At 44.2% G+C, this 20,381-nt stretch overlaps 1 protein-coding gene across 2 annotated transcripts in view; it reads left to right on the top strand.

Moving 5' to 3' along the window:
* Positions 1–8,921: 8,921 nt before the first annotated feature.
* PLCB1 (phospholipase C beta 1) overlaps positions 8,922–20,381 on the top strand; it is a 448,697-nt gene continuing 437,237 nt past the window's right edge. For both annotated transcript variants that reach the window (XM_068940306.1, XM_068940307.1), the window contains exon 1: positions 8,922–9,396. In XM_068940306.1, coding sequence (XP_068796407.1) covers positions 9,298–9,396 — 99 coding nt within the window. In that variant the 5' untranslated portion in view covers positions 8,922–9,297. The remainder of the gene's footprint in view (positions 9,397–20,381) is intronic.

Raw genomic sequence — 20,381 nt, 5'->3', positions numbered from 1 at the left:
TTCCATCGCTCCTTCCTCCCCGAATGGAACAAGGTTCAGTTCAGCCACTTTTGCAACACCACCTGTATTGGGTGCACTACGCTCCTCCTGTGCTGATGGTCCACATGGCCGATGATTTCTAGCGGGAGATGTTGGCGATGTAGGGGAAAGAGAAGTCAAGGGGCTGGGCTGAACTATACTCGTTCTTCCCTGCTACAGGAAGGTGCTGGAAACATAAGTAGGGAGATCTTAGGAGCAGAAACTCCTGGCAGGGAGTTTCCCCATGGTAGAGATGAAAACACAGAGCTGACGCAGAAGGCCCAGAATTCGGGGACTGTATTCCCCGCTTTCCTACCATGCTTTTGTTACATAAGTGAAAGGCCTGACTATATCCACAAAATGGTTAGAGAGAGACAGTTTTCTGCTGGGGAAGCAAACTGGCCCCAAACTAGCGCTTGTCTCCCCACTGCCAAATTTACTGTTTTGTATGTTCTTACAGCAAAGGCAGCATCTTTTAGCCAACAGTTCTATAGTGCTATTGGATATTTATTATAGCTTGTAAGATCCTTGCAGGGCAATAACCATATCCATTTTTCAGATCAGTAATCTGAGGCAGGAGGAGGTTTTCACAGATTAATGGTGACAGGAGGAGGAAAAAAGCAGGAGGCCTGACTCTGAAACACCTGCTTTACAGAATATACAGCCTACCTCTGTGCAAATGCAGGGATATGTTAGCATTTGTTTACATCTCTTATGAAAAATAGATGCCCATTGTTAAGTTGCATTTAAAATCCTGGATTTTTAAATAGATACAGCCTCCCTGCTAAGGGCCTCGGGATTTCCCATGTCCCATTTCTGACTGTGAAAGTCACCTTTCATGAACTGATCCCAGGAAGAGCTGAGGATCTACAACCCAATGGAAGTCAGTGAAAATACCAAGGAAGATCAGTACTGTGCATGATCGGGCACTTAGATTTGAAGTTCTTTGAAGCAGGGCTGGCGTTGCTCTGGCTTTGTAGTGATGAGCTCACATTGTTGAATTTTCAGTGACTTTATTTGAAATGCCAAGCTGAAGTCACATTTTTATGTTTCCCCCTCGGGTTTCTTTTGTATACTTTTCTTGAACTACTCTGCTAGGCAGCTGTACTTTAATTCAAATACTTCTTCAAGAAAAACTCTTATTATATTAGCTTTGAGATATTATCAATGGTTAAAATTTTGCTGACAAACTTGGTACCAAATTATATTAAACACTAACCATTGATTAATGTTTATATAGCATTAATCATAAGATCCTTTCCCCCACCCTATACTGCTCTGCTAATTCTTGCTATTGCATCATATCTAAAACAGCTGTGTTTTTTATCAGTGCTGTGAGGCATGTAGGAGAGCATAGAAACAGTACTGATTAGGTTTCTTGGAAATCTGGACTCAGTTCTCAGCTTGTCTAAGACTTCTTGTAAGATCTTGGTCTCTTAGGGGAGTGATAATATTCACTCTGAGCACACTTCCTTTCTTTGTCTATGTCGTTGGTTTAGACAGTAATAAATAGCCCTCGTCCAAACAGCTTATAGTGTGTCTGTGCAAAATGGGGCTATGCTCGTGGTTGAATTCTTGGTATATTACAAGATTATAAATAAGTTAACATATCCTTAGCACTATAGAGTAAATAATGTCTATTGTTCTTTTTTTTTTTTTTCTGTTGAACAAGTGAAAAATAGAGCTTCTTTAGTTGGCATTTACATTCAGATTACTCTTGTAAGCACATAGTCTGCTTAGAGATGATCTATGAAATACCGGGAACGCCGGTGGTGGGAATATTAATTCAAATCAGTGCATGTGCCAGATATTCCCTATGACTACTGCAAATCTCACTGTGTTTAGATAAGTCAAGAGGTATTCTTTATTTTATTCTGTGCTGTTCATTTTTAGCTTTGTTTTGCTCACAGCTCTGTGGCTGCTGGCTGCTCAGAAACCTGAGGTTTCTTTATGATAATTGCTCTTTCTTATTTGAAACTATATGTCATGACCTTTAGATATTTACAAGACTACTGGGGAAATGAATGTTGAATCCTAAATTAATCATCAGCCATTTCATCAAAATGGTTGCATAATCTCATAAAAAGATAATTTATGTTGTTTGCTTCCAGAGGGCCTGTTTGAACACCCATCAAAGCTGATGACTTCAACCAAAATTTGATTGGACCCTTGCAGTTTGACCTATTAGTCCTCCTCAGCTCTCTTCTTTTGGACCAAGAGGGCTTTGGGTATTGTGGTGCTTGCTGAATGTCTGATGTAAGATGTGAGGTGAAAATGGGAATAAGGTGACTGGCACTGTTCATTATTGACCCTGTACTGTTATGGAACAGATGCACGTTGGCTGTTTGTTTCTTTTCTCCTTCTGCTAGCTGTGCTTTGCTCATGAATACCAAGATTTAGCCTGTGGCCCTCTTTAAAAGGCATTTTTCTTCCCCCATTTAACCTCCTACCTCTCTCTGACCATGGCTTTATGCTTCTAACAATGTCTTCTGGTTGGGAGGTTGGTAAATGTTGTTTCTGATTGCTCAGCAGGCATCCTGTTAGAGCAGATTGCCTCCCAGACAGCCAAGTGCTTTACCTTTTAGTGCTTTTCCTTGCCACATATTCACAGCACAAGAACCATCAACTGAACCGTTCACTGAACCTGTGTTTCTAGCCTCACAGCTTTTACATAAATCCTGGACTACTGCACCGGCTACCATTAGTTCCTGATGAATTGATGTCTCTATTTATTTACAAGAATACTTTAAATCTTGAGAAATCTTCCTAAAATTCTTAGTAGTTAAGCCGCACAAGAATTTAGATATGCCATAATACCTTTTGGCTTACTTGGCTCAGCTTCAGCTTTGCAGTCCTGCAAGAAAACGTTGTCCTCAGTCAGTCTGACTTTGGGACTTGTTCTTAGGCTGCTTAGTAGACTGTAGGGGACTGACTAGTCCTGCCTTCCATTTGGCATGTCTGAAGTGTGTTTTTTGGATTAATTATGTTAAAAACTGATTTAAATTTAAATCAGTTTCTCTGAAATATAACTGTGGGTTGGGTTTTTGCCATAAATAGTTACAATTCACTCAAAGAGATATTGTGGTTCAAGGTTTACATCACAACAGAATTGCTCCAAGCCTTGGAAATATAATTTAGAGCAATTGTTTTCAACTACGTAAATGGTGTTCTGTTGCTTTGTGACTAATGTTTTGTCAGTCGTGAAATTTCACCCTTTACAACTGCAAGTTCTATAAAGTAGCCAGAATGGGAATGAGAAGTCTGTGATGATTCAGAAAAGTTGGGGGTATTACAAAAATGCTTCTGAAAAGGGAATAGAGTAAAAATGTTAGAGGATTATAGCAAGAGGTGAAATTTTAAATGAGCTGCTTCACTTCAAGATAAGGCACATCATTAAAATCTTCTGGGATTAATTTGTGAGAACTATCAAAAGACACAAAAGCACTTGGGAAATCTTAAAAAAAAAAAAAAAAAAAAAAAAGTCAAATTGCCAATGCGACAAGCCCGAGCAAGAATTTTCCCTTAACTTAGTATCATCTGAAAGAATCATAAAACCCTTTCTATAAAGGGGTAATGAAATCAAGTACACCTGCTGGTATGCTGAGCCTTTGCTCTTAAGCTACTTAAACCGAATCCTTATGCCATGGTGATATCTAGAAATCCAGGGCATGTTTGTGATAGGCTTTGTACCCATTGTTCCTGCCTTTAAGATCTTGGAGTCTAAATGGGCAACAGAGTCTTCTAGTAAGAGGAGAGTTGGAAGATGAAGTTGCTCGTTCAGGCTTATAGAAAGATCAGGGCAGATCTGAAAAGAGAATTCCCTTTTTCAGACTTAGTCTTGCATTCTCTCTAAAGACAGACCATCCTGCCTCAGGCTTTCATGTAATTTTTCTGAAACTGAACAAAGCTTGTAGTTTAGGCCCAAATTCAGTAGCTCCCAAGTGGCATGACTCCACTGTGGTAATGGGAGCTACAGCTGAGGGCTCTTTTGTTTTTTCCCAGCAGCAGAATGTTTTGCAGTCATAGTGATACACGTGGTAATTAGTTTTGTGGGAATTACAGGAGGGGAATCCAGAGAAAGTGCCCGCTGGTGCCCGCACTATGCTTCCGAAAGATACAGCAAGTGGATTTCTGTAATTCTAAGGCAGCTGCTTAGTTGACTGTTCTGCAAGAGAAGTGTAACACAGGTAGTTGTTTCTATCAGCATGAAGTACAGAAGACGCTGCCATTCATTTGGCAGCTACAAACTCCAGAGCACATAATTTTTAGTTTCCAAAGGGACTGGGGTTCTTTTCATTGCAATTTCTGCTTTGCAACACATTTTGGTTCTGTGTTTTGTGTTAGTACAACTCGCAGCTAAACTGGGTGTGAGTAAAGGCAGGTGAGACAGCCTGCTTTCCAGCCGGTTCAAATTGGCCTTTGCAGCTGAAACAGTAGCTTAGAGCCAGCGAAGAAAAAAAGGCAAAGGTGCGAACATTACACAGGTGTAAACAAATGCATGGCTTTGAAGTCAGTGGACCTTTGACAGTTCATACCAGCTGTGATTTAAGAAATCTGGTAGGCAGGGAAGTCTTCCACAATTAACTGAGTTCAGCATTCTTAAATGTTTTCTACATTTTATGGACTGTTTTTAACAATGTGCAAAAATGTATGATGCTACAAATTTAACAGGGAAGCAAGAATAGTTTATATTGCATAACAAAGGGTGAATTAACACTTTCTGGGGAACCTACCTACTAGCTTTTTGACTTGTTGTGTTTTTAACTGTGCAGATGTTGCATTAATGTTTTTTTTGTTTCCCCCTGTTTCCCCCTGTTCTTTCAAGGCAGAGGTTAGGCATGAACTGCAGTGGCCCGGGGGCTCTCCGGTCCGGCAGGGCCTCACCACCAGGGCACGTGCCGCTGCCCTGCGAGGGAGCAGGGCAGCCCCAGGCATCGGGCACCTCCGCCGGGACAGGGATGGGGATGGGCCAGGCAGTCGCCTGCCGGTTGGGGTCGGTGGGGGTGGGGGGGGGGGGAGGAGGCCCATGTCCGGGCAGGGCCAGGGCCACGGTGGGGCTGGAGCCACTGATGGCCCTGGCCTGGGCTGAGATGCTGACCTGGGGCTGGGCAGGGACCTGACAGGGAGAGGGGCAGAGCGAGAGAAGTGTCTGAGTAAAAGGCACGTATTTCCATTCAGATCAGCCTGTGATTCTGCAGAGGAAATGCACCGGTGAAAAGTGCATGCCTAGTGCTCTGCTAATTGCCGCTGTAATGAATTAATCCTAGGGTCACAGGGGAGAACCGTGATGGAAATGCCAGATGCCGGTGGATGAAGAGCTCTACCAGGCCATGTCCTTGTAGCGACCATCGGGGCCAGCTCCTCTGGCCCGGGTCACTGGGCAGGAGGCAGCGCGGCCCCCTCCAGCGCAGAGACCCCCGGGGGGCCAGCTGTGTATGAGGCCAAGCTGTCTGGAGCAAAATACGGTCCCAGGGAGCGCAGAAGTGACGGGGTCATTTCATATACACAAAGACACTGTAAGTATCGTAAATAATTTCAAACCCCATACACTAATCCAGCATTAGAAAGACATTTTATGATGCTGATAGGAAGAAAAAATATTTTAAAGTGAATTTGACAAGAAATAGACTTCTGTACAAGATTTCCCCCTCCCCTTGCAATTTTCTTTTTGTGCAGCAGCTGCTGTTGCCAGGCTGTCTTTGTTGCTATGGTGGTGGTTTGTGTGCCAGAATTTTATATTCACTCTTGAAGAGTCACCTGATGGAGTGGCTGTGCCACATAAGTTATCAGTCTCCTCACTCATAAAGGATATATCAGTCCACTGATGTAAATTTGATCAAATTAAATATATTCCACTGGCTACTGGCCATGGGTTTTTGGAATTATAAATTTAATAGGTGAATTCTTTTAGTAAATGAGAGTGATCAAAAAAAAAAAAGTGGTATCTCTTGAGACAAGGATCTTTAGCAGGCTTCATTTTTTAACAAGGTAGTCTTCCACAAGACAGTTGATTTGGGCTCTACTGTCTGCTTGACTTGAAAGGTACTTTCCTTAGAATGACTGTGCTTTTATTAGAGATATAGGGTCAATTCTTCTATATTTCTTTTCTGGAGAGTTGTTCTGTAGAAGTTAATGATCCTGTTCCCACTGATAATTGAAGTATAATTTCACCCAATTTAAAATGCAATTAGGATGATATACTTCTGTTGAAGCTGAGTTTATCTTTAATCCCAAACCTGCCAACACTGCTACTTAGGCTTAACTCTTAATATGTTAGCTGCTCCATTGCATTTAAGCATTTTCAAAGCTGATGCCACTGCTTCTTTTCAAAATGTAGTCTGATACCAATAAATTTGGGATAGAAATGGCATTGAGATATATCGTATGTATTTATCCGAAATCAAATTTAAAAGACTCAATTACATTTGTAATGTATTTTTCATATCAATTCACGACACAGTTTTTTCACTATAGCGTTCTTTGTATCTTTGTTTGATCTGACTTAGATCAGTGCCATCTGTTATTTAAATCACTCACGGCTCCTTTCTCCTATTTGTCTACATACACTTGCATATGTGAATCTAAAACATACTGTATATTCAGTTTATTTCTCTGAATATTAAGTATCTGTACATAAACACACGGTATATTAAAGAAAGCTTTACAGGTATATTGCATGCAAAGAATATACATTATTTACAGAAGGATCCTTTTACTATCCAGGGTGAGATTTTTGAACCTACAGAAACATTCTGAAGTCCATTCCTGCAGCAAAGTAAGTCCAGTGTATACTACACTTCATATGTAGAATTTTGAACAACTGTTTATCTTAATAAACCACTACTGACTTTATTACTTGCAGTGCCTCTTTCCTTTAATTTCTTGGAGCTGAAAGGGACTGATAGGAGCAACAGCAGATAAGCATAACACTTTAGACATTTAGTAAGGCTAAATTGCAAATTTGGAGAAAGGTGTGTCTGGTTCTTATTTTCCCTGACTTTGTCCAATCATCTAATAAGACAATCATATGCTTTCTCGGGGAAGCAGTCCTGCTGAACATCGCCTGTTGTCAGGTCACTGATCCCATGCTTTGTGGAAGAGAAAGCTTGAATTTAGGTGTGCACTGAATTTAAATGTGTGCAGCATGTACTATATAATCAAAGCATGCATTCTTAGCTGGTGCATATGTTAATTAAGCAATAGCGGTAACACATACGCTACATACCTGGGATGAAGACTAAAATTCCCACTGAATTCACTGAACTCAGGATTTCAGCAAAGACTGAATCATAAGCAATTTCCGGAAGTGTTATTTAAAAGGCACATTCTTAGTCCCCTTTCCTTTATTGTTTCTTCTTCATTTTGATGCAAAATTAATTAGGTATCTGCCGTATAAAAGACAAATTTCTCTTGGACCAAATAACCATGTTCTGGTACATTTTATTTAATTAGAATAAACTTAAGTCTGAGGAGCCACAGAATTGCTCCAAGCAATACCTCATGCAAGAAGATGACCTCTTACATGTTCAGACTAATGCTTTCCCAGGCATCTGGGAATGTCAAGCTGTGGTGTCACTGGGAATCACAAGGGATCATTGTGAATTGGAATTGTTTCTCCTTAACAGAGACTTTAATGAAGACAAGCGGAAATGTATTACATACTTGTCGAGAAAATCACCACAGACCTGCAACAATCAGTGGTGGCTTTACATCTTCCAAACAGTTGGAAGGTAGCCTGCTGTGAATACAAGTGCTTAAGTGATCATGGATAACTGCTGCAGCAGTATCCGTGCTCTTTGCCCTTATTTTCTGGGGGGGTTTCATATTTTTATTTTCATTCTTTTGTATACCATATACTGGGATGAAAAGGCAGCTGTGAAAACGCTCCTGAAAAGCTCTCCCACTTACCCCTTCGTAAGTAGAGCAGTCCTGTATTTACATCACTGCAGGCAAAACCAGAATTTGTTGTTGTTTCTTCTAAGTCATGGCAAATCAACAGAAATTAAAACATAGCAGTGACTGAGCAGGCTTTCATCCTGACTAATGTGACACCAACATTTGCATGAAAGGCTGATACGAATAAAAAATAGATCAAATGGATTAATTAGCCCTGGAGCGTGTGCGTTATTCCCTGCACAGACTATGGTAAATGAGCAGATTCAGCTCCCACTAAAGGCGATGGAAAGTTTCTTCCTGAAGTGAAAAAAGTTGCAACAGGCCCAGTGAGCTTTAACAGCCCTGTAACGCTCAGTAAGGAGGAGACAGGAGTGCACTATTCCATTTACGTACCTTTTTAATCAAAAAAAATACAACCACCTCCCCACCTAGACTAAATATATATTTCTCCCTAGCATTTCTTTTGGAAATACCATTCCTCCGTAACGAAACCAAACTTTCCTTAAAGACTTCCTCTCTACACCATTTGCTTCATCTATAGAAGGAAGCGTTTGACCTGCTGCCTCTAAATCGCGGGGGGGTCAATCGGAAACCTCTACAGAGAAAGGAGAAACCGCAGGTGCTGTGTCATCTGCTGCTTTGCCTCTGCCCTGCCTGCCAGGGACTCGGCCGCTTCTGGAGCACGTGTGACTTCGCTCCTCGGAGAGGTTTCCTGAAAACCTGGGATTGGGGCAGGGGAGGGACGGTGACACGCACCCCCTCCCCGCTGCGTTCAGGCGATGCCCGCTCCCCTCCGCGCTCCCCTTCGCCCCTCGCAGGCCGAGGGCGGCCCCGGGGCGCGGCAGCAGGCCGCGGGGGGCGGGGCGGGGCGGGGCGGGGCGGGGCGGCCCCCCCGGGGCGGGTGGCGCGGGCGGTACCGGCCGCCGTCGGCAGGTGGCGCCGCGGCGCCGCGCGCTGACCTAGCGCGGGGGGGGGGAACTCGGGGGGCCGAGTCAGGCGGGGAGGAGGGGCGGCGGCCGCGCCGCTCGCGCCGTGCCCCTGCGCGCGCGCGCGCGTGTGTGTGTGCGCGCGTGTGTGTGTGCGTGCGTGGGGTGTGTGAGCGGGCGGTGTGTGGCTGAGCCGGCTGTATATAGAGGATGTGCCGCCGCATGGCTCGCCCCGGCCGCCGTCGCCGCGCCAGGTCGCTCGCCGGGCGCCGGTGAAGCCTCTCGCCCTTGCCGGCTCGGCAGCCGCTCCCTTGCCCGCGCCGGCCGCCGCCGAGCCCGGCTGCCGCCCCTCTCCTGCGGCCGCTGCCCGCGCCCGCCCGCCCGCCCCTCTCTCCCGAGGCGGCCGCCTCTCGCGGCTTCTCCGCTGCCGGGGGAGAAGCGCGTAAATGCGGGGCAAATGGCCGGGGCACAGCCAGGGGTGCACGCTCTGCAGCTCAAGCCCGTCTGCGTCTCCGACACCTTGAAGAAAGGCATCAAATTCGTCAAGTGGGACGATGTGAGTAGGCTCCCTCCGCCGTGCCCGGCGGGGCAGCGCGCCCGGGTCGGGCCGGGCCAGGTCGGGTCGCATTGGGGGGGGGGGGGGGCGGCAGCAGCAGTGACACGGGGACAGCGCAGTTATGCAACGCGCGGGGCTCATCGACCGGGCCGCCGGGCTCCAGCCCACATGTTGCGGGCAGCCGGGGGCCGAGGCGGCGCGGACGCCCCGGCTCGGCCCGGCCCTGCCTCGCGCGGTGGCGGAGAGCCGCGCGGGGCGCCGTGAGGGGCGCGGAGGGCAGGTGCGGGGCGGCCGTTGGGGCGGCCGTTGGGCGGGTGGCCGCGGGCGGCCGTTGGTGGCTCGCCGCCCGGGGTCCGCGCCACGCTGGAGGGTGTCCGCCGCTAACCCCTCGCTAACCCAGCGAAACTTTCTCTCCGGAGCTTGAAGTCTCTAAATCTCGCTGGTTCCGGCTGCGTGATGCTGGCTCCTCTCCCGAGCGCTTTCCTCTGCGGCCGCGTAACGTAGCGCTTCCAACCTGTCCCCCCCCTCCTCGGTCTCCCTCCGACTTTCTCAACCTCTCTCCTTCCTGCTGCCCCGGCGTTGTCCCGCTGTGTCGCCGGGGGCTGCCGAGCCCCTGGCCGGGCCCTCCCTCCTGCTCCGGCTCGTCTGCCTCCCTCCGCCAAGGGCGCGCTCCCTTCTCGGGTCACCGGAGCATGCAGCTCGCCTCAAACCCGCATCCCCTTTCCCCTTGCTGCTGGCGGCTTCCCCCTGCTTGACGCTGGCATCGCCGACCTCACCTTTGTGAGGGCAGCTGTGCAGCAGCCGGGGTTTCTTCCTACGTTTTTAGGCTGTGCCCAGGGCTTTTCAGCTTTGCTTGTCCCACGCCGCTAAGACCAGAGTGACAGCACTTGTGGGGATGGAAAACGGAGAGGGCAGTTTCTCCGCTAGCCTTGCGCTCATGGCGTTGCTCCCACAGCGCAACTTCAGGTGTTCGCGTCTCGGTTGCGTGGAGGAGCTGGTGCCCCAAAAAGTCTGGCTGGGAAAGGTGCTTGGACAGAGACAGGGCAGAGGGGAGTCGTGAGGTGCGAGCTGGGGTAGGAGGAGGTCGGGAAGGACGCCCAGCAGGCTGGACAGTTTGGCTGTCAGGAGAACTGGTGAGGATAACTTGTTTTTGAGAGCCTGAGCACAGCTCTCAAGTGTTTCTCCTGTGAATCTGGCTGTGCGAAAGACATCCACAGTAACAACTGGAGGGACAGCAGAGAGGGAGGAGGAAGGAGCAGTTCATGTGTCTGACAACTGTTCCTGTCCTGTTACATGCTGCTGTTTTGCCATTGCTCTCAGCGTATCCAGCAGCCAAATGTGTGAGCCCGACCTCTATAAACCTGTGAGTTCAAGGAGGGAAACGGCACCAAATAACAGAACAAATTCAGTGTGTGGTTTTTTTTTTGGCAATAGTAAGCTAGTAGGCATCTAAAACTTAGCTGCCTGACCACATCCACAATAATAAACCTTGGCTTGACGTAGGTGATTTGTGTTCAGAAGATGGCTCTGAACTAAAGTTGAATGACTTGCCTGATATGCAGAGACTGAGAATGTTTTCCTTTTTGTTGATATTTTTCTTAGTGTATACACAGCATAGCCTAAACCTTTGTGTTACAGTTATTTTATTTTCAGTAGACTACAAGAAATTTATACAGAAATAAATCACTGTTAACTTGTCCTCTGCATATATCTGCAGACTGAAAGTCCAAGCAATTAGGTAACACTTGAAATTATTAGCTCAGGTGCTATTTCTAAAGCATTATATCTTTAAGTGGAAGAGGTATTCTCTATACATAATGGATGTTTGCTCGCTAATGGATCTGCTATAGGCTGGATGGAAAAAAATCCGCAATTGTAAAAATAAAGGCTGCATAATAAAATATGGCTAAATTCTGGCAAAAGATGCATGTTTCGGGTAAAAAGGGATACTCACTGATGCACAGGTGTGACCTAGGAGGTGTGACTGAGATGAGAAAAATCCTATTGTGTGGTGGAAGTGGGTGCTTCCGTGAGCAAATTCGGCAGTCTTGTGAAGCTGATGTATACTGAGCTGCACACTGTGATAAAAGAATATTAGCGTTAACTCATTGTTATCAGTACATTATATGTGTATGTATGCATTCTGCCTGTCCTGTCCCCCCCCCCCCCCCCAACAAAACTGTTTTGCCCGTAGTGTTTCTTTTCAGCAATGGAAGTGCCAGAAAATCAAAGATCTCAATGAAAATGAATTTCTGCTGTATGAGAGTCTTCAGACAAATGCATGCTGAGTGACTTTGAAAAGTATTTACCACTGAGCGACCAGTAACTGCCTCAGAGTCTTTGTTTTCTGTCAAACTAATCTGTTTCAAGGGAATTAAAGAAAAAAGTGATCATTAATCTGAACCTCTGTAGTCTATCATGTAAATATGAATGCACAAACTCTCCAGTGAAACAGTAGGCTATAACGACAACTAGTAAACTGCAAAGTGTAACGGTAAAATGGAATTGGCCGATATGACTGCTTTGGCTCCGCCGTGTTAACTGGGCGGTTCAAAGAAGCTAGGCTCACGTACTAACATTTTTTACACACCATTTTGTATTTACTGTTTCAGAGTAAGAACTGGCGTAAGAAGATACTCGGTCCTTCCCAGTTGCCCATGCACTATGACAACATTAATCACTGGCATATCCTTATAGCACACTTTCCTGCTGTTTTGCAGTTTAAAGATGGCTATATTGACTTTGCTTGACCTTTCACAAAGCAAAGGAGTGTTGTCGATGAGTTCTTTTGACTGGTACCAAGTTTCAGCACAAAGCAAAACTTTTTCAGCTGAGTTATAAACCACTGAAAATAGCATTTATTTTCTTTTAATAGGAATGCTGAAAGGATATTAACCAAAGTAGTACTTACTTGCTATAGCGTGAGAGGCATGTAAGGAATTTCATGGTGAACAAAGTAAGAGTTGTTGGTGAATGTATTTGGTGGCTTTGAGAACGCTGCTGTGCTATGGTGCGCAGAACCTACCTGCCAGAACAGTAGCGGTACAGGCCCTCCAACAGATCTGTTGAGGCTCCTGGTAAGCAGACATGGGACTGACGTTGTTAAATGCGCCCTCTTCTCTGAGGAACAGCAGTGAAATCTGCTACGTGTTATATATGAACTTTGTCCAGTTCCTGCCCTGCTCCCCTCAAAGTGTGAAGATGGTAAGGTTTGGAAGAGAAATGCCTCTCCTGAGCTTTGTGCAGATCTCGGCGGAGGAGAGTAAGAGGTTACGGCAGCCACTCAAGATCAAATGCAAGCAGGTGGAAGGTGAGCAGTTCAGGAGTCTTGCAATTCCATTTCCTCTGTGGAGTGTTTTCTTTCTAAACTGTAAATGCATTAGGATCAATTAAAAAGTTCTGGCTCTGCAAGACAAGTCGCACTTCTGTGTGTCAGGATTGGATGTAATATCACTTACATTCAGCCATCCAATGACCTACTAAAGTCTTTTCACTGACTTCGGTTTTGGATCAGGATGTAAAGTGCTAACATCAAACAAATGATTGCTTTCCTGGCACTTTCCTTTTCCTTACAAAGAATTAGGTTTCTGTTTTAATCTACAATAGCGTTACAGTTAGGAAAATATATTGTAGAATTAACTCTTGTTCTTGATAAGTAGATTGGATTCACAGGGCACTAAAGAGAAATAGCTGAATTTAAATAGGTGAAAGATAAAAGTGACTAGCTGCTTAGGTGTTTTTTTGTGGATATGTACATGTATATGTCTGGTTTAAGATGCCAGTTTGCTGAGCACTTGCTTCTGAAAAGTCACGTTTCTTCATGCAGCCTTCAGTTGGGCTTTCATAACCACTTTACTGCTGAGAGTTGCCTCTGAGTCTTTTAAGTAGCAGACTGATCTTCCAACAAATGTGGTCTGTTACTCCTAGAGAGAAACTACATCTATTTGAGGAGAAGAAAGGCTTAAAGAACTGACTTGATCTACTCTGCTGTAGAAAAAAACAAGGGTTATAAAAAGCTCTTTCTGATGAGAGTTTTAAAACTGACAAAATAGCGAACAACCAGAAAAAAGATGCAACCAAGTCCGTGGGTGAAGTCTTTTTGTAGGAGGTTGAAAATAATGCTGCAGAATATATTACTAGCTGAGGCAGTTAATGAAACCTGAGTATTAAGGAAGGCTTCTCACAGGACTGTTATGAGGTCTAAAGGGGCTGAAACCTGCCTTGGCTATGTCTTTTGTGCTTTATTTTTCCTTTGTGGCCCATGGGAATAACAGACATAACTGAGTTAACAAATAGCTTGACAGCTAGAGCACAGCTGGATTGGTGTCTTCTAAGAGCAGTAATTGTCATACGGAAGCAGGCTAATACGATGGTATATGTTTAAAGATAGATTTGTTTTCAGTTCTTGCTTAAAGGCTTTCTTATCTTCCCTCGTGATAATATGTACTTTACAGAAAAGAATTTGGCTGGTCTTTAACTTATGTTATTTACTTTTACTTACATGTTAACTATATCAGTAAGGTAATGTAACACTACCTAAACCGAGGGACGCAATTTTAGTTTTATAGCTGTGTAGTTTTTTCCTAAATATTTAGTTACTGAAGCAAAGCTACTAGTAAGTAGTATTGTTCAGTGACTACGATGCTTTACTAGATATTCCAGTGAGAACACAAAATAAAGCTAAGTCTTTTAAGTTCTATTTTAATGTCATCTTTCTCTTGGAATAATTCCTTGTCTTTATAAAGTAATTCTGAGCTCAGATGATGAGTGCTATGTAAACTGATGTGGGAGAATTCTTGGACTTCTTTATTTGGTTAGAGTCTTTCAAAGATTATCAAGAGGATGAGATACACCTCCTTTATAAGTCTTAAGTAAATATAACATCTGAGTATCATCAAACAAAAAAAGGCTGGAAGTTTTCAGAAGCAGTTTGAGATGTTGATGCTCATGCAATTTGCTTTCTTTCTGCATTTTTTTTAAAACTCTGCACAAGTCTGTCACTACAGTATATTCCTGAGGCCATGAAAAATGAGCAACCACTGTTTTGTGCGTATAAAACTGAAACAAACTGAAAAACAGTTTATTTTTTTCTGAATGTTTTCAATCTAGAGGGAAGAAATAGTCCAACATTTTAGGGTTTTTGTTGTTTTTTTCCTTTGCTGCTAATTTTTATGTGACAAACAAGCATCAGCTCTGTGCTACGTAAAAGTATTTTATCTGAATGACTCAAAGTTGTGGTTTGCCCCTCTTGCAACATAGGAGAGTATTCAGACTGAATTTAAAATTTCCCAGCAGTTAACATGCAGTAAAGGGGAGAGCCTGAACTTAGTTAACTCCATTGCAAAGCTCTCATTGACTTCTGCTGGGGTTGGGTTTGGATCCCCTGCAGAATGGTTGGATGCCTGCCTCAAAGAATACAGGGACACCCTGGTTTCAGTTGCAGATAACCTCTGTTAATATAGCACCTGAGCAGTTTGGAGTGTTGGTAGATACTAAGGAAAATTGGAAGTAATTCATTTAAGTAAATGAGGAATTCTGTGTGAGAGAAAGCAGAGTTAACTGTGAATGGAAGTTGCACAATGGATGCATTCCTCACCTTATATTTGATGTGTGTTCCAAATACTGCTTCTAACAAGGGCTGTAGTGAAATACAGAGTTAACTTCAATCATTACAGAATCTTCTATCTATTATAGAGTAAACGTTTCATAAGCACCTCTTAATTTTTTTCACACTATGCATTAGATGATGAAATCAGTTCCCAGTTGAACTACTGTAGGTCCAAAAAAAGAGACTAGCACCAAAAAACTACTAATTTTTAATCTGTGGTTAGACACCTCGGACCTAGTTTTCAGACTGCGTAGCACCATACAGTCAGATGTTCAGAGCGACTCCCCAGTGACTACAGGTGAATTTGGGCTCAGCGTCTCTGCATGTTAGAAAAGGAAACATGTAAATAAGATTCCAGTATCCACCCTCCACCCCACCTCCCAAATCAGTATTTATGCCCATGAACACTGCTTTAAATGATTCGCCCTGCACCACATAAGAACTCTGGCAGAGACAAAATCCTCCCTGTTGGCATTTGGCTACCTTAGCTATACATTTTTCCCCTCTATTCTTTCTTTCTTGACTGCATACTTTGCAACATCTGCAACAAATAAGCACTCATGCTGACAGATCAAGACTGCAGAAGAAGGTAAGGCTACAGTTCTCCTGAAAGCATGAGAAATGAATGAGGCAGGGGTAGTCTGAGGGGGCTTCTGAGAAACAAATCCTGTCCAAGTTGGCGCTTTTAAAGCTGTAGGAAGTTAGTCTTCAATTACTAGAGTGACCACCTGTGTCATGTAGTGTCATCAGCAAAGTTGCAACCTCTGCTGTGCTTTCCCTGTACTTCCCACACAGATTTGTACTGCTTGAGTTGAGGGATGACTCATATGGCTCAGGCAGTCCATTTGCCTGTGGATTTGACAGGGCTGTGGGGAAACCTGAGTTCCCCTGCTTGGGTTTCCCAGCCCGTTCCCTTGTCTCTGAATCGTAGAGGAATCGGGGGTGGAGGGGTGCTCCATAGGGGCACCTTGTCAAAGCAGAGCGAGCCCAATTAGATCAGGTTGCTCTAAGGACTGAGGCTGCACAGCCTTTCTGGGCAGACTGTTCCAGTGTCTAGGCACTCATGGTGGAGAACTTTTTTTTTTTTTTTCCTCCCTTATGTTCTTACTCAACAAGTGGGATTTCAGTGTACAGGCCCTGGCTTTAATTTATACCAGGGTCCATCCCCGATCCTACTCTATTCTAGTTCTGCTTTCCTTTCCTGCTTCCAAGCTCCAGTGCTCATTTTGCTTTCGCTGATGTTTTCTTTGTGAAACCTGTTCCTTTGCACAGCAGATGTGGTTCTTCTGCCAGCTGTAATAAAAGGGCATATTTACCCTTCCTGATTGTTTCGGGGGTTCACTGCAAAACTGGGGGAGTGGTAGTCTCTCTCTCTCTGTCTCTTAGTTCAGCTGTCAGCCTAAAGAAATGCATAATGGAAATTGGTCGGGTAATCCCGCTTGGCTCCAGCCTGCATGTGCCCAGGGCATTATGGAATCGAGCAGCTACTGTATCTGCTCAACGTGTGTAAACTGGGATTCTCCTGTGCTGATCTGACTGCCTTTCTCCTGTGCTCTCCTTTCCCTACCCCTTCATTCCCCCGACCTCCTTCCCAAAAAAGAAAAGAAAGCCTATATGCCTTCCCCCCCCCCCCCCCCCCCCCCCCCCAGTTTGTGGGGTGGCAAGAAAACTGTCTTTGAAGAGATGTTCCCCCCCCCCGCCCCTTGCTGCAGCCTTGCACCCTTGCTAAACCAAATTTCAAGCCCTTCCTCCAAAGTGAAAGAGAAGTTGCAGAATACTGTGCCTCTGTTACCTATATTTCTTAGCTTTGTGTTCGGAGGCACTGCGGTACAGATTTTCCAGAAGCAGGTTCAAGCAAATGGAGTAAATGACATAAAAATTTCGGTAAGCAATATCTGGCTTTATAGGGCTTGTGGTACTGTCTTATACGTAGTAAAAAACTAATAAGTTTTTTTTTCTAAAATATTTGTAAATTCTTAGATTTTTATTTTTATTGTTCCATTTGAAAAATTCTTAGAAATCTATTTAAATATTTTAAATTTCTTTTAAGAGATTGAAGTTTAAAGGCATTTAAAGCTTAGTATTTTGAAATTTTTCAAAAATGTTTTTAATTCTCTAATTTTATTTTTCAAATCAAATATCTCACATTTTAAGCATATTAAATTTTTCTAAGAATTTATTTTTCTTTTTAATTTTTTAAAAACATGTCTAAAACTATTAAAATTTTTAAAACTTCTAAAAGCATTTTTTTTAATTTTACAGAATCACAGAATGGTAGAGGTTGGAAGGGACCTCTGGAGATCATCTGGTCCAACCCTCCTGCCCAAGCAGGGTCACCTAGAACATGTTGCCCAGGGTCATATCCACATAGCTTTTGAATATCTCCAAGGAAGGAGACTCCACAACCTCCCTGGGCAACCTGTTCCAGTACTCAGTCACCCCCACAGTGAAGAAACTTTTCCCTCACGTTCAGATGGAAATGCCTGTGTTTCAGTTTGTGCCTGTTGTCTCTTGTCCTGTCACTGGGCACCACTGAGAGGAGTCTGACCCCGTCTTCTCTACACCCTCCCTTCAGATGCTTGTACACATTCATCAGGGTCACCCTCCTCAGTCTTCTCTTCTCCAGGCTGAACAGGCCCAGCTCCCTCAGCCTCTCCTCATATGAGAGATGCTCCAGTCCCTTCATCATCTTAGGAGCCCTTCGCTGGACTCGCTCCAGGAGCTCTGCATCTCTCTCATACTGGGAAACCCAGACCTGGACACAGTACTCCAGGTGAGGCCTCACCGGGGCTGAGTAGAGGGGCAGGATCACCTCCCTCCACCTGCTGGCAACACTCTGCCTAATGCACCCCAGGATACCTTTGGCCTTCTTGGCCATAAGCTCATAATGCTGGCTCATGGTCAACTTGTTGTCCACCTGGACTCCCAGGTCCTTCTCGGCAGAGCTGCTTTCCAGCAGGTTGGCCCCTGACTTGCACTGGTGCATGGGGTTGTTCCTGCCTAGGTGCAGGACCTTGCACTTGCCTTTGTTGAACTTCACGAGGTTCCTCTCTGCCCATCTCTCCAGCCTATCCAGGTTCCTCTGGTGTATCAGCCACTCTCCCCAGTTTTGTATCATCAGCGAACTTGCGGAGGGTGCACTCTGTCCCTTCATCCAGATCATAAATAATTTTAATATTAATTTTAAAAATTATATTTCCCAGAACTTTAAAAGTCTTTAAAAAATTTTAAAACTTTCTAAAATGTTTTCAGGTTCTTTGAAGATTCTTTGACTTAATTTTTTTAATGCATTTTTTCATCCCATTGATTGGAAATTTGACTATAACTATTTATAAGAAACACTATTAGTATATGGTTTATTAAAACGTATTCCTCTGAGTCATGATCTTGCAGTTGGCAGGATACATGCAGAACTTGATTCCCATATTTATACGTGTAGGCTTCATTACAAACTTCTCATTTTTGGCAGGATTGGCCCAGTACTTGCATCATGGGTATTCTGATGGCAAAGCTACTTTGTTGGAGTATGTTCTAGTGAAATGAGTTGGAGATGAGATGCAGTGGGGCATAGTCACCAGGAGCAGGACTTAGATGATTGTCTTTTGCTGAACTCTAAAATTGTGGTCCACCTATCCCTTTTCTATAGCCTGTGGCTTCTGACTGGAAAAACGCAGTAGGCATTTCTCAATTGCATGCGGAAGTAAAAACGTTCTTTCTATGCTTTGTCACAGCTTAGAATCAGAATGGAGATAATTCTTTAATAATTTTAATGCGGAACTCTGCCTGGCACAAAACACAGTGGCAACAGTGTACGCCGTTGCTAACTTCATGCATCAGGTATAGATCAAGGGCAGAGAGGCTGGAACAAAGGCCAAAGCCTAGTCCATAAGCTACGGTGGTGCACCCTTGTGTAGCCTTTCTTTCTGGCCTTGTCTGTTGAATCCTTCCCTGTGAAGGCTCTGTCCTTCCCTGCTGGGCCCAGAGCCCGGCAGTGAGGGGTGCTCTGAGGAGTGGGAAACATGGGCATACAGTCAGAGAGGAACTAAACCCAGGTTTCCGCCTGCTTTGTTGTTTGGCTTTATATATATTATATATTATTGGTCAGTGAAATTAAAATGAAGGTGTCATTTTTTGCTAGTTAATGCTGGATGGGGGTCTAGGGGATCCACACCTAAAATTAAACCTTGAAACAGTTATCTGGCAGGTACGTAAGTATGGATTTGGCCTTTGGTCTGTTACGCCCGTGTTCTGCTGTGCCTTGGAGGTAAGCATCCCAAAGTTCTTGGTGGCGCTTTGTGGGCGTGAATTTGAAACCTCTTTGTTTAAAAGTGTAAAATAAAGAATACTGCTAATGCAGGAGGATCTGAGGTTATGCAGCCAATTGGGAAGCAACTCAATGGAATAAGTATAGAACAACCACATTACTCATTCGGGGCTGTGAAACTAGAGGAAAGTGGAGAACTGGCACTATGTCAATAAATTAAAAGGCAGGGGCCTTTTAAAGGTCAAATTAAAAGCCCTTTAAAAACATTGATCACTTAAATTCTGACTGGTGTTATATGCAATACGCTGGCACTACCGGTTTAAGGCTACTCTAAATCTTTCTACTAAAGGAATTTGTGATGACAATTTACCAAAAGCCTGGCCAGTTTGCCACTACCTAGCAGAAGCACCCGTGGGTGGCATTTGAAAAACCTGGTGACTCGTAATCATTTGCATCTCTGACTCTGACGTTCTCTATCCATCCTCTTCCATTTTTGATCACACCTGATCTTTGCCTTGACCTCTTCCTCCTACACTGATTATACACTTGGAAATGTTCCAGAAATCTAGGGGCTCCTGCCCAAAGCGTTGCTTGGTTTGTTTGTTGGTAGCCAGATGATCCTAAGAGCTATGCCCATGTAAGGTACCTAAGTTTGTGTTGATTTCCAAATCTGTCAGCTTAGGAGATGCACAACACCCACCCAACTCAGATTTGTGTCTTGAAAATAAAATCTTGCTAATTCACTTAGGTGTGTTTGATAGGAGCTGAGCTACTTCAAAAATCTGTCTCTGAAAGTCTCTAGTTAGAATACATTGGATTTGACGTTCCTTCTTTTTTAAAAATTATTTTTACTTTTTATTTTCGTGTTCTGGATTTGAGTGGGTTACAGAAGAAATGAGTCTCTGCTCTTTATTTATTTGGCCATTGAGTTCTGGTTTTCTTTTTTTTCTCCTTTGCAGGGCTATATATAACTTGTTCAGCTAAAGGATACAAGAGAGTTGAGAGGTAGCAGTAGTTGCTCGTGCCCTATTATGTCATCTTTAAAGGTGTGTAGGGTTGCTAACCCCATTCAGGGGAGTCATGAGATGTTCAGCTCTTTGGGTAAGGAAAGTG

The sequence above is a fragment of the Struthio camelus genome, chromosome 3 (genome assembly GCF_040807025.1).
Source record: "Struthio camelus isolate bStrCam1 chromosome 3, bStrCam1.hap1, whole genome shotgun sequence".
Lineage (NCBI taxonomy): Eukaryota > Metazoa > Chordata > Aves > Struthioniformes > Struthionidae > Struthio > Struthio camelus.
This window is presented reverse-complemented; position numbering and strand designations above follow the sequence as displayed.